The 13,758-nt window shown below is 33.4% G+C and overlaps 1 protein-coding gene and 2 pseudogenes across 2 annotated transcripts; 2 read left to right on the plus strand and 1 right to left on the minus strand.

The window, feature by feature from the left end:
- The first annotated feature begins 565 nt into the window (after window positions 1–565).
- LOC120179725 lies at window positions 566–4,926 on the plus strand (annotated as a pseudogene).
- Window positions 4,927–5,236: 310 nt separating this feature from the next.
- Window positions 5,237–7,278, minus strand: LOC120200529 (adenine phosphoribosyltransferase 5-like). Of its 2 annotated transcripts, none has more exons than XM_039201347.1 (7): window positions 6,978–7,278; window positions 6,787–6,897; window positions 6,532–6,624; window positions 5,926–6,075; window positions 5,783–5,841; window positions 5,612–5,687; window positions 5,237–5,450 (listed from the first exon to the last, which is right to left on the minus strand). In XM_039201347.1, the coding sequence occupies exons 1-6, from the start codon at window positions 7,075–7,077 to the stop codon at window positions 5,619–5,621; spliced, it is 582 nt and encodes a 193-aa protein (XP_039057278.1). In that variant the 5' UTR covers window positions 7,078–7,278; the 3' UTR covers window positions 5,237–5,450; window positions 5,612–5,618. The 2 variants fall into 2 exon arrangements, with proteins under 2 accessions (XP_039057278.1, XP_039057282.1); XM_039201351.1 differs by having other exon boundaries at window positions 5,588–5,687.
- A 4,835-nt stretch (window positions 7,279–12,113) lies between these two features.
- Window positions 12,114–13,734, plus strand: LOC120179831 (annotated as a pseudogene).
- Window positions 13,735–13,758: the final 24 nt, after the last annotated feature.

Here is a 13,758-nt window from a genome sequence, read left to right on the forward strand (position 1 = left end):
CTTACTTAAATGATATCAAATTATTTACCACTTGAATCAACTTTGTTGGTATTACACAACTCTTTATAGTCTATTTCAAACTCAATTTTAAATAAAAAAAATCTTATAAAATTAAGTTAAATCACCCTTTGGTGTGTATTCTATTTGTTTTTAGTATAAAGAAGGTAATAAATGAGAGCTTGCTGTTGTCTCACACATCTTGGAGATTCCCATTCTTCCATTACATAGGCTTCCACCAATGAACTTTGCTTATATTTTCGTTTCATCCAAAGCTTTAATCGAGACTGTCTTGGTTTTATAGGCACATGAGGAGCTATAATTGGTTCACTTCGATTTCAATCTCATTAGTATATTTTATTTTAGATCTCATGAGCCGGTTTTAAGCATTTGCAGCTGAAAATTTAGTGCTGGTAATTTTAATGAAGGACCGTGATAGGAGAACTCTGTAAAGGAATGGATTTTGATGTCCTTCGTTCATGTTATGATTGTTTTAGTAGAACTTTTTTGGCTGTTGGCAGACTTATGGTTGAATTTTGATTTTAGTGCTTATTCAATTTACACATACATGCAGAATGGGCGGGAAACTGTTTGGCCACATGAGTTACTGCGTCACAATACCTTCGTGGGTTGTCCTTCCGAAAAGAGATTATGATCCTGTTGTGGTAATCACTAGTATATGTGTTTATGGTAGATGCTATCTCACTCTTTTCTTGTTGTTACTTGGTATTTTTTTTAGTTATCTTTTAGAATACAAATTTCATCCTCATCCTTATAACACTTAAAGTTATGATTTTATATCATGGTTCAAAAATATTTTCAACATCTAAATGGGTCTATATGCTGTAAAATCTATTACTCTTTGGTATTTGTTTCAACATCTTAAAGAACAGTTTCAGAATTCTGTCATAATCATCAATCATGTAAATGCTTTTAGTCACTAATTTATTTCCCATGGTTATCGGTTACATTCTTAGATGGCAGTTTTACAGGGTAAATGTTGGGATACAACCACCAGATGGTGCTACAACTTCGCATGGGGTGTTGAGAAGATTCAATGATTTTTTGAAGCTATTTGATGAAGTAAGTTCTGCCATTCCCTTTATGTTGCACCGAGAAGTCCATGATTTTGAGTGTATGTTAGAGAACTGTCAGTTTGACATATCACTTGAGCATTACTGTAGAAACAAATGACATGCACTATGATTAAAATATTCAAACACATCTGACTTTGGGCCACTTATATTGTTATTGACTTCCATCTACAGTTGAAAAAAGCATGTCCCAAGAAAAGTTTTCCCCCTGCTCCACCCAAGCGGCTGTTGCATTTGAAAAGCAGGGCTCTGTTGGAAGAAGTTTTTCCACTTCACTTGTTTTCCTTCTCTACATCATCTGGAAAATGTGCCACGGTCTATTATAGCTCTCATTTTTCTTCTTTAATTGTCACTACTAGCTTTGTTTTCTCTTGTAGTTGCTAATAACAAGTTCATCCCTTGATATTGAACTTCGTTCTGCGTTGGATGAGTCAAAACTCAAAACCCTTGAAAGGATTCTTTTTTTCTTTTTTAGAAAAATCTTTCAAGTTTTAAATCCGAATGATATCTATAGTTTCCTACTGACTAACAAAGCTAACATTGATTAGAGATTTTACTTGACAAATATCTGTTACTTGGGGAAAAGATTGAATTTTAACACTGAAAGGTCATTCTTATGTATTATTTAGACAACTAAATAAAGCAGCTTAGATTTTTTGTAGAGAAGGTGTTCACTGGAGGAGTGGATGACGAAGCTGTTATCTGGCATTGACTTTTCCAGAATATCACAGTAGCATCCTTTCTTGAACTAGAAGTTGCTGCGAGGTCTTGTATGTGCAATTCTACTTCATTAGCAGAACTTTGAGACTTAGTTATATTACCTTGTAAAGTTTAGCTGTAAAATTGGATGTCTAATGGAATCTAAAATTATAGGTTGTCTAATTGACCCTCTATATGTGCGTATAGATATATATTATCCATAATTAAGAATAGTTTTATCATTAACTTGGAGTTTTTACATTTCTTATTCTTTTCAGCAGTCCAAGAATTAAATGAATGCTCTTCTAAAGCTAATATTGCTGAAAATAGCACAATTTCATCAAATAATGTTCCTCCCCATGCAACTATATGTCATTTTGCTGGCAATTCATTAATCACATCAGATTACGGTAGTGATACTGCTTATGAGACATCTGAGCTTGGGAAACCTAGATTAGGAAGAGATGACAGTTCAGAAATTGGTTCGGGAGACCTGACACTGAATGAAGATTTAACAGGTTCAATAGAAGAACTTGTTAAGAATGGTATGCCCAATATTGATGAGGGAGTATTCATGGGACAAGCAATTTTGGAGCAGCTAGAAGATTTTTCTAGGCATAAATCACACGCCATAAACATGAATAATAGTTTGGAGAAAGACATATATACTGGGGTCCAGACCTTCACTTACTGCCGGTAATGGACTGGAACTCTTTTCTGAGATAGAGCCAGGTAAGGTGGCCTGTCATACTCGGAAGTTATCAACTGAAAGTGTTGGAAGTGATGTAAGTTCTTTGAGAGGCAGCGACATGTCCATTTATGGGATTCCAAATTCATCTGTTAATGGCTCTCATGACCTTTCTGGAACTGCGGAAATATTAAACACCATGGGAACCCTTGGAAACTCCGATCCTCAGTCCTCTGGAGTTACACAAATAGTTCTTCCATTGGAACAGCGTCATAAGATGACAGTGTTCTTCTAACCATGCAGAGGAGACTAGTCACTGCAAAAACTGACATGGATGATCTTATGGCCAGATTGAATCAAGAAATAGCAGTGAAAGGTTATCTTATGACAAAGGTGTGTGGAAGCAGTTTGGTATGCTTTCTGAGATAAATTTTGAAAGTTTTCATAATTTAAATAGTTTTGTGTCATTATTATTGAGATATTATCAGTATTCAGGGACTTTTGGCTGCATAGCTCGTACTTGTGAAGCTTACTACTTATATTTCCCTTTCTTTCAATTATATCCTTTGTTTGATCAACATTCGGGTGAATTGTGTGCAAAGTGGGAACTTTTGTATGGTTAGCATTTGGTTATTGTATGTATCAATCATTATTGCATTTTCTAGTTTTCCCTTCTTTGTCAAATGTTTTATCATTCATTTCATTTCATTTCATTTTCTAATGCATTTGATCTTTGGGTGCTTATTGTCCCACTAGAGGTGGAATGAGAATTGGTAAAATATTAGCAATCTTGAGGTTGAATTGAATTAACAAATTGGAGATGCTCAGGTTAAGGATCTGGAGGTGGAACTTGGAAACACCAAACAAAGAAGTAAAGAAAACCTGCAGCAAGCTATCCCGCTTGAAAGAGAAAGGTTTACTCGAATGCAGTGGGAAATGGAAGACCTTTGGCGGAAATCACTGAAAACGGAGTTGAAACTGAATCCTAAACGGGTAATGCATTCAACTCCACTTTATTATTGAAATTTGTTTTTTCTTCGTAATTGTCACGTGCATGATATGGATGCTATCTGCAAATATTTTTTCTCAATTAAGGTAAAAGATGAACTTGGTCAGATAAGTTATGCTTGGAGAGGCGTTGCTTATAACTGATGATTCTATGTTTCTAGTTGTTTGATTCCTTTTCTCAGTAATAACTTAACCCCTACCCCTCACACGCTCCATAAGGTTAAAACAAAAACTTGTTTTTGGAAACGAACCTGGTTGTTGAAGTTGTATTCAACGTTCTGTAATTTTTTTTTCTTCATTTTTTCGAAAAAAATTAACCACCGCTGCTTTCTCTTGGACAAGCATCAAAAATGTTATCTCGTTGCTGGTTAAATATTCTTATAATGTTTAACGATTCACTAATGGACAGCAAAACTTGACAGGATGAGAAGCAAATAACAGAGACAACCAACCAATCTGCTGCTGAGGACAAAGATGCACTGCTGCAAGAGTTAAATGCTACTAAGGAGCAGCTGAATGATATATCAAAGCGATACGAAGAACTAGAGGCAAAATCAAAAGAAGATATTAAAGTTCTAGTTAAAGAGGTCAAGTCTCTCCGGAAATCCCAAAAAGAACCGAAGCAGGAGGTTGGTCAATCACTGTCAGAAAAATCTGAAGCTGAGGTAACTGTCTGTACTTAAGTATTTGTTATTCGTTAAGTTTCTTCTCGAGCCATTCAACCAAAATAAAAGAAATAGAAAACCGTTAATACCTGTTGAAAATTTCATCTTTATTAAGCATTCTAGAGATATTAAGTGTAGTCAGAGCAAATCATTGCTCCAAGTTTCTTGCCATGAGATGTAATCTTCTGATTTTGCAGGCACAACTAGAACAGGGAAGAAAAATAATGAAGCATGTAAGAAATGGAAGATAAAGCTGTTCAACAAGTGCCAGCTTCTTCACGACCGGCTTCTTGAATGCAGTGTGAATTTGTCTACGGATGATGAAAATTTAATCAAAGATTCTTCCTCTGTTGAAGCATTGGATTTGCTGGCCACTTCTGATGATAAAATCAGTCTCCTACTTGCTGAGGTACCTTGCTTTTGGGCTATTCAGAACTATTTTCCGAGCCTTTATGCATATCGTTAATGTTGGTTTCCATTCTTTTATTGCTTGACCATCCTTATCTTTTTCACCAACTAAATTCTTCCTTACAAATAACATAAACAAGTGCAACTATTAGCCAAGGAAGAAGGCAATGCCTGTCACAATATCGTTATCCAATTCGACAACCAATATGATACTAGAACAGATGATGAGTTAAGAAAGATCATAGCAGACATCTTCACCGAGAACGCTAAATTAAGTAAGCAGGTGAATTCTCATCTACGGCATAGACTCGAATGTGATATAATGTCAGAACAAATATATGAAATAACCCACTCTGGATATAGATAAAATGAGGTTGAAATATTGTATTCCTTCATCACGTAGAGTATGATAAGGTAACCCCCCCAGTGATGCAGAGAAGATGCCCCCTTTTCTAACACTGTTGTATTCCATATTTGTAATCATTTGAATAACAATGAGAAAAAAAATAAAAGCAAATACCATCAAGAGTTTGATGAGCTCCCTGTTTTCCATGAGTCCAAGTTTAAGAATTTTCAAATCATTTCGGATTCAGATCATTTCAATTCAACATGTTATGTTTCAGTTGGAGCCATTTGTGCTGTTGTGTTTATAGGGAAATTGATACCATTAACATGGAGCAACAGCATTTGTTCAATAATTGATTTCTTCACAAATTTGTGGACGGAAACATAACTTTTTCCTCAGCTAGGCGGAAGAAAAATACAGAAATTTCACAAGAAAAATAATGAATCCTACAAACTGAGCCCTGTGAGTTGTAGAGGTCACCCCTTCACCCAGCAATTAGGAGTGAAATATAACCAGCAAAGCTGTTGCCCATGCATCATCTTCCTCTGCAAATCAGGCATAAATCCGAATATAAAATCTACGACAACAAGGATGCAACGAAGAATGATTACTATGGCATTAATCTATGTATGGACAATTGGACAATATTTTACAGATATGAAGTGCTGTGTCCACACAATACCTTAAGATGTAATTGTAACAATACCTCCATATTAACAGTCATCTATCTCACGTGGCTCCACAAGAATATAAAGTGGCTTTCCGTTAAGCCTAAGTTGTCCCTGAAAGAAAAGAAGCTAACAGTCATTGTAAATGGCAACAAAACAATAAACCCTATTTTCTTTTTTCTGAACGATGTAGAAGGATTCTTTACTACCTTGATCTCCCGGAGTCCGATAACACTACCGCATTCGACCACTTGAGCACCGACACGTTCTAATTAAACAATGAATCTCACGTTAGTTTCAAATGATTTACGAAAAGTTATCCGAGTTTCATCAAAGCCAAAATGTTTTCTACCCAAGAGTCTAATGGCTGCCGAGAGAGTTCCACCGGTTGCGACCAAATCATCGATCACAATAGCACGTTCTCCAGCCTCAACAGCTCCAACATGCATCTCCAAGCAGTCCCTTCCATATTCCAGCTCATAAGCTTCAGCAATCACTTCACCTACACATACATAAATCCAACAACGGGCAATAGAGGACAATTCCAATTATTGGGTAGGTGAGTGGATATCCTGGGAGCCCCTTTTAGCAATTAAAATATTCTGCAATTTGTGCTCTGGGTTACCGACATTTTCATATATATATATATATAGAATTTTTGATCTGATGAGGTCATGCCTACATGATTGACAGCACACACAGTCTTTTTTTCTCTTTAATAATTACTACATTTTTTCTTCTGAAATCCACCCCCACCCACGCCCTTGACCATTGAAGCAACCCCCTTTCAATCATTTCACCCGGCACTATCTCCATTCCATATCTAAATGCTTAATATATATACATAATTTCATGTTTGACCTAACTCGACTTTAAATATAATCAAGATTCATATGATTGTCGAATAGAACGTGTATATGCTTGACATATACATATACATATACAGAAGTAATAGTACCTGGCAACTTTTTGGGTTTACGAAGAGGAACAAACTTTGCACCAATGGCTAAGGCAATCGATGGACCAAACATGAATCCTCTAGCTTCAACTCCTGCATGAAAATTTTGCAGCACAAGACTGTTTTATTCTTAAAAGAACATAAGAATGGTCAAATTACGATTTTGGTGCTTGTTTTCCCAGTCCTGGGACTAAATCGGAAATTTGAGTAAAGAAAACGAAAAACAACAGCAAGGAGAAAGGAAAAACAGATTACCAGCAACGACAGAGATATTCATGTCTTTGTAGCGATCCACAAAGATGTCGACCGTGTGTTTGAACGCCTTGTGATCCAGCAACAACGTTGTTATGTCTTGGAACATGATCCCTGTATTTTTTCCGATAAACAAACAACCCTTTAAACCGAGTTCTTAAAAAGAAAACAGAGATTAAAGGAGAGAGAGGAACCTGGTTTTGGGAAGTGAGGAACAACTCTAATGGCGTTAGATATATCTTGTAGCCTTGGATCTCCTTTGAGACCATTCTCAGCAGCAAACATTTCCACCATTCTTTTCAACTCCCTGTGTGTTGTTTTTGTCTGGTGTCTTCAACTCAACTCTTTTGAAATTAAGGATTGTACATAGATTTTCTTTTATAGAAAGAGAAGAAGAAAGAAAATCGATTTCCCTCCTAAAACTGAACCAAAAGATCAAATCTTTTGAAGCTGTTGCTTAATGTTAATGCGTGAGAGAGAAGGGTTTTGTGGGGGGGGGGGGGAATGGTAAGTGCATTAAATACTGTATAATCTATTGTCTATTTATGTTTGGCAGACCAAAGCACTATTGCTTCAAGGCATTAATGTTTACTTCTCCCCTCCTCTCAACGCACGTCAATAACACGCTTCTCACTCAAATCTTTCATTTCTATTATTCTAAATTAGTCCCCAATCTATGATCCTCATTTCAAATTGGTCCCTAAACTTTTAAACATTTCAATTTCATCCTTAAACTATGACTATTATTCTAAATCATTCCTCAAACTTTTGAACATTTCATTTTCATCCTCAAGCTATGATCTTCATCCTAAATTGGTTCCCAAACTTTTGAATATTTCAATTTTATCCTAAATTATTCATATATACTAATCACATCTCTTGTTAATAAATCATTAGGCAAGTTATATTATTATTGGTTTGAAAAAAATAAAATTTAGGTTAAAGCATGGTTGAAATGGATTACATACTTGGATGAATTTGGGGATGAAATTGAAAGATCTAAAAGTTTAAGGATTGATTTAAAATGATATTCATATTTTAGGGATGAAATTAGAATATTTAAAAGTTTAAGGACTAATTTAGAATAAGATTCATAGTTTAAGAATGAAATTAGAATATTTAAAAATGTAAGGACTAATTTAAAATAAGAGTCATAGTTTAAGGATATAAGATGCAATTAACTCAAATTACTCTATTAACATATTTTGATAAAATAATTTAAAATAAAATTTTTAAAAATAAGAATCAAATTTTACATTTTCAAAAAAAAAATTGAGACCCTTCTCAAACTCCACTACTTACTACTCATTCATATAAATTATATAAATTCAAATAATGTTTAAAATTGACCCAATTTCTCACAAAATATTGGTAAAAGGGTAACTTTTGTCACTGTAGTGAACTCAATTTATCATTTTCGCCCCTATCGTATTTTCGTATCAATTTAGCCATCGAAGTTGCTCAATTGCATCATTTTATACTTACTCCTAACTTAAAACCCTAAACCTTACCCTTAAAACATAAATCATAAACTCTAACTTAATGTTTATAATTTAGGGTTTTAAATTAATAGTAAGATATATAATGATGCAATTAGATGACATCGAGGGTAAATTGATGCGAAAATACGATATGGGCGAAAATAATAAATTGAGTTTACTACAGGGAAAATGGTGACCCTTAAACCCAAAATATTAAAATCGAGTATCAACCTACTCAGATTAAATCCATTAGACAACTCAAACGATTTGAACTCAAGAATAAGTAAATCAGACTTTTTTTTATTAATCTAAAATAAATATAAGACAATATCTGTTCGAATATAACTTTTAACCAGTTGATATTAAACGTTCATACCCCTAATATTAATGGTGCTCGATCCCGGAACTTAAAGAATAACTAAATCGGATTTGAATATATTGTTAATAATAACGTGATTTTATTTTTGAAACCTCAACACGCGCCGTGGGATGAAAGTATGTATAGGGGTACGAGATATCCAATAGAAGATCTAGTCTGTGTTTTGAGGATGTCTCCACTGTTCAGTGGATCTAATCCAACGCTCATAAATTGGCTTTCCCGTAATCTAAATGGAAGATTCTATGAATTAACTTTTGTTTCAAAATTATTTATTTAATTCACGCCCCCATTGTATTAAAGGCATCATTAGCTGTTGTTTGTTTTCTCATTAACTGCCAAACAAACGCACCCTAAAAACACTTCCTTTCTCTTTTCATCCACTCTATCCCAATATGACGTGGCAACTCCATCTAACATCATAAAACGTAAATTTTTAACTCTGCCCTTCTACTTCTCCAAACTTAATAAATTAGTTCCTCTATTTTAATTTTTAAAATTCTGATCATCATATTTTATAAAAAAATATATGATAAGTTAAACTACTAAATTTTGCTCATTATAAGCAGTTTAACTATATATTTTTATGATTCTGGACATGTACATTGTCGAACCGTTAATTTCCATGTTAGATACAAATGAATTTTATTCTAACGAAACTTGTTAATTAATGGATTAAGGATCACATTTGTCTATGTAATAAACTCAATTTATCATTTTTCGTCCATATCGTATTTCCACATTAATTTAACTCTCAAAGTCGTTTAATTATATCATTCTATACCTAGCCCTAACTTAAAACTCTAAAATATAAATCCTAAATCAAAGTTTAGTATTTAGGGTTTAGGGTTTAGGGTTTGAGCAACTTCGCTAGCTAAATTGATGAGAAAATACGATAGGGTGAAAGTGATAAATTTGTCTACTTCAGGGGCATAAATCACCATTTTGCCTTAATTAATTAACAATTACTACGTTTTCATTTAGGGGTATGATTTTCTCCAAATTATTATTTTTAACTTCTTTAAGTTTAAAATCAATTAGGTGATGTTACATGACATCATCTAATTGTTATTTTATACAAATACATCATCAAATTAATTAGGGTAAATTACGAGTTTAGTACCAAAACTATTAATTCTGGTCCGTTCTAGTACCTAGACTTTTAATTTTTTTAAAAATCATACCTAATATTTAATTTTCATTTCATTTTAGTTCTCTGTTGTTAAAAACTTAAATCATTTTGTACTTAATCTATCAGTTTTGGTCCGATTTAGTACATAAATTTTCATTTTTTTTTCAAAAGTTGAAGTTAAATTTTGAACGGAAATACTAAAATGAAATAAAACTAAAGTTTTTAATGGCAAAATACTAAAATGAAACAAAAATTAAATTTTAGGTATGATTTTGAAAAAAATTAAAAGTTTAGGTACTAAAATAGATCAAAATTGATAATTTAAGTACTAAACGTGTATTTTATGCAATTAATTAATTTTTATAAAAAAATATTGTTTTTAAAGATGATTGGTGTAATATTTTATCGGTCATCATTTATTCACTTGTAAACAGTTTACCTCAATATTCTATTGTGTGTACTTATCTGATTAATAAGCTGTATTAATCGTTAATCAATTATATATTTCGTCCAAATAAAATTCATTTTTTTATCAGAATTAGATATTCAAAACTAAGACAATTAAATAAATAAAAACTAAAATACCTATTCAGTACAAACGTGTTAAGGTTGAATTAGTGACTAAAATCTACTTGCAAGGGCTGTTTTAGCAGAACGGAATACGGCATTTGTGTCATTTAGAACAAATTGACGGCTACTGATTTGGCAGATTTAAGCACTAAATTTGAAAAATTCTACCGTACGATAATTTTAATATAAAAATTTATTATTAATTTTATTATTATTTTTTTAATAAAATTGATAAAAAATTATTGAAAATATTATTATTATTATTTTAAATATTAATATTTTTTAATATTTCTAATAAAGTGTCTAATAATAATAAAATCGATAAAAAAATAATAAAACCGATAACTTTTTACTAGATATGTTAAAAAATTAATAAAACGCTAAATAATAATAAAACTGATAAAAATAATAATTTTTTTGATAATTTTTTATTGATTTTATTAAAAAAATAATAACAAAGTGGGTAAAATTATTCCTTAACCGTATATTACGTGAGACTTTCGCACCAAATTTTATCAGATATTGGTATGTGGTCCCAACGAGGTGGTCCCGCTTTTTAGAATTAAATAAATGTCATCATTACACACTTAGTTTCAAATCAAAACAAAGGTACATTGGATTTCTTACCATATATATTTAATGTCTTCGTTGTCAAAATTTACCATTATGAAGATATGAATTACTACCGTAAAAATTTATATGTATTAAAAGATGGTTGTTACAAGGAGTTAAAATTCAAAAATTTGAGTTTGTAAGGTAAATTTTGAATCTTACTATTTTCACTATTGGTGTACAATCTGTAAATTCCTATGTAAATCATAATTAGATTTTAAGTATGTCCTGACTCTGAACTGGATAAATCATCTTTAACCTAAACTTTTATTTAAAAGAAAAAACCTTTATTATCACTACAATTTTTATGGTAAAAAAGTATTGTACAAAAAAGTGTAAGTATAACATGGCCCATTATTGGGAGCCCTTTATTTTGTAGAGTCGATTACAGCTGACGGTGTTAAAAGGAGAGGAAGATCAATGCGGAAGTTGGAAGACTGCTTTGAGAGCTGATTTGAAGGATTTAGCCATTACCGAAGACATGACCTCTGATAGGAAAGTATGGAGACTTAACACCAAGGTAGTCGAGTAGTGCGGGTCACAGACATAGGGTGTAACATCTCTGTCTTCTTTTTAATGCCTTTGTAATAATTTACATGACTTATATTTTATATATGTTTCTGTCATTAGAATTTATGAAGGCTTAGAACTAGTGTAGCGGAGTAGTGTTGCCTTAGTTTAGGTTTTTAACCCATTAAACTTTATTCTTTCTCGTAGCTTGCTACCGTTGACTATTGTATATCCTTCTCTTCAGGTTCCCTCTTTTTAAATTTAGTCGGGTCTTACGTTTTTGTCTATATGCAGATATTTTAATGCAAGGATTTATTTACAGGGAATACTTCCCATTATAGACATGCATATGAGGACTGCATATGAAGATTGTTCAACTATGCATTTATTTATTTATACATGCATTGCATTTTATCTTTATCTTTAATTTGCTGAATGCCGGAGGTCTTCCACGGAAGCTGCTCTAAACCCTGGCGTTGGGGGCAACCTACTACCCTACCTCCCCCTTACACATGGGAATAAGGTTTTGTTGTTGTTGTTACTTTATAAAATGGGTTGTATTGTTTTCTTTAAACCAGGGCATTAGTTGGGCTGAATATGGGCCGTCAGTTTTAGTTTGTAACGAGTATGTGCAAATGGTGTCAATGGAATGGTTAATTGCTTCACCCATTACAAGGATAATAGAGGTATAATTTCGTACGATATCTGCTTGAGTTGAGGTGAGGATGAATATAAGTTTAGTGGGTAGTGGACGAATAATCATGAAAAGATTTTAAGCTAATATTATCGACAATTCTCTATTTAAACTAAAAGAGATGAACATGATCCATCAATCAGTTCAAACACTTTAAACCATTATTTATCTTATTGTACATTAATAATACTTGAACTTTGAGATTCAATTGAAAACGTTTAAAAATCTGGAATCAACTTAAAGTTTAGACCATAATTTGGGGACTTGTGATGACATTAACCCCTAACAATATCATACATTTATGTGTCTGTGAAAGGAGTAGGCTAGCGAAGCAGGCATGTGGATTTAGTGGGGAGCTACAGCCCAAACTCATCAATTGACCCTGCCTTGAAATTATTGAGTTTGTGACAAAAGAGAAACAAAGAAAGAAAGGCCCCCAGTTTTAATTTTCTTTTGCACTGCTTACAACTTTGGGGTTGGTACAGTACTGCTTTTGTTTTGGTCAGTCCATCAGTCTATACGAATAAAGAAAACCACAAAAGGAATTAAGCTACACAGCTCTTGCCATTGTTTCCATTTGAAGAAGCACTCTACTCTTTCTTCTTCTTCTTCCAAGAATCGCCATTGAAGATACCTAAACCGGGTCCAAGTCCTTATGCTTGTGAGAGGAGTTTGGCACAGTGATAGACACCAACCCATGCGAGGTTCCTTCATTCAAGAATTTTTCAGGTTAGATTTCCATTTCTTTCATGTATTCAAAGTTGATTTTTTAACGTATTTGTTCTCTCTCTCTTGGTTTAGAGTTGTAAATGAGATTCATAGCTCTGCAATTAAGAACCAGGAATGGCAAGAGAAGCTCCCTGTTATTGTTTTAAAAGCTGAAGAAATAATGTATTCCAAAGCCAATTCTGAGGTTAAAAAAATCTATTTTTTGTGTGCTTGTGTTTAGTTTTAAAATGAAAAAGAGCACGCCTCGAACTTTGTGTTTTTATGGTGTTTGTATATTTGTATAGGCCGAGTATATGGACCTCAAGACTCTGTGGGATCGAACAAATGATGCCATTAACACAATCATTAGACGTGATGAGAGTACTGAAACCGGAGAGCTTCTTCCACCTTGTATCGAAGGTACTGTTTTTGCTTTGCATGATGATTTCATCTGTTTGATTTTGAAGCTAAATGTGCATATTTGCAAATTGGGATTTTTTTGTTGCTTGATTCTGGCTTTAATCATGATAGAAAGTGTTGCTTGATACTACCTTGTTGTTGGTTAGCTGCTCTGAATTTGGGCTGCACGCCGAGAAGGAGCCAACGGAATAGTAACCTGAGGTGTTACCTTAATCCGGGACCTCGAGAAGCTGGCAACATTGCTCGAGGAAATGGCACAGAGAACTCGCATTGCATCGCTAGTTATTCCGGCTTCATGAAACCGACATTAATGAATGCGACTCATTTGGGGTTTACATCTGAGAATGGTTCTCTTCCTAGTAACAATCCGTGCTTACCTATTGAGAAGTATCCTCCTAGTTTGTATTCGTTTTCCCCTCTATTTGAAGAGGGGTCTTCCCAAAGCTAATTTCCAATAGGGTGGAGCGTGCTA

The sequence above is a fragment of the Hibiscus syriacus genome, unplaced genomic scaffold (genome assembly GCF_006381635.1).
Source record: "Hibiscus syriacus cultivar Baekdansim isolate YM2019G1 unplaced genomic scaffold, ASM638163v2 tig00000340_pilon, whole genome shotgun sequence".
NCBI lineage: Eukaryota > Viridiplantae > Streptophyta > Magnoliopsida > Malvales > Malvaceae > Hibiscus > Hibiscus syriacus.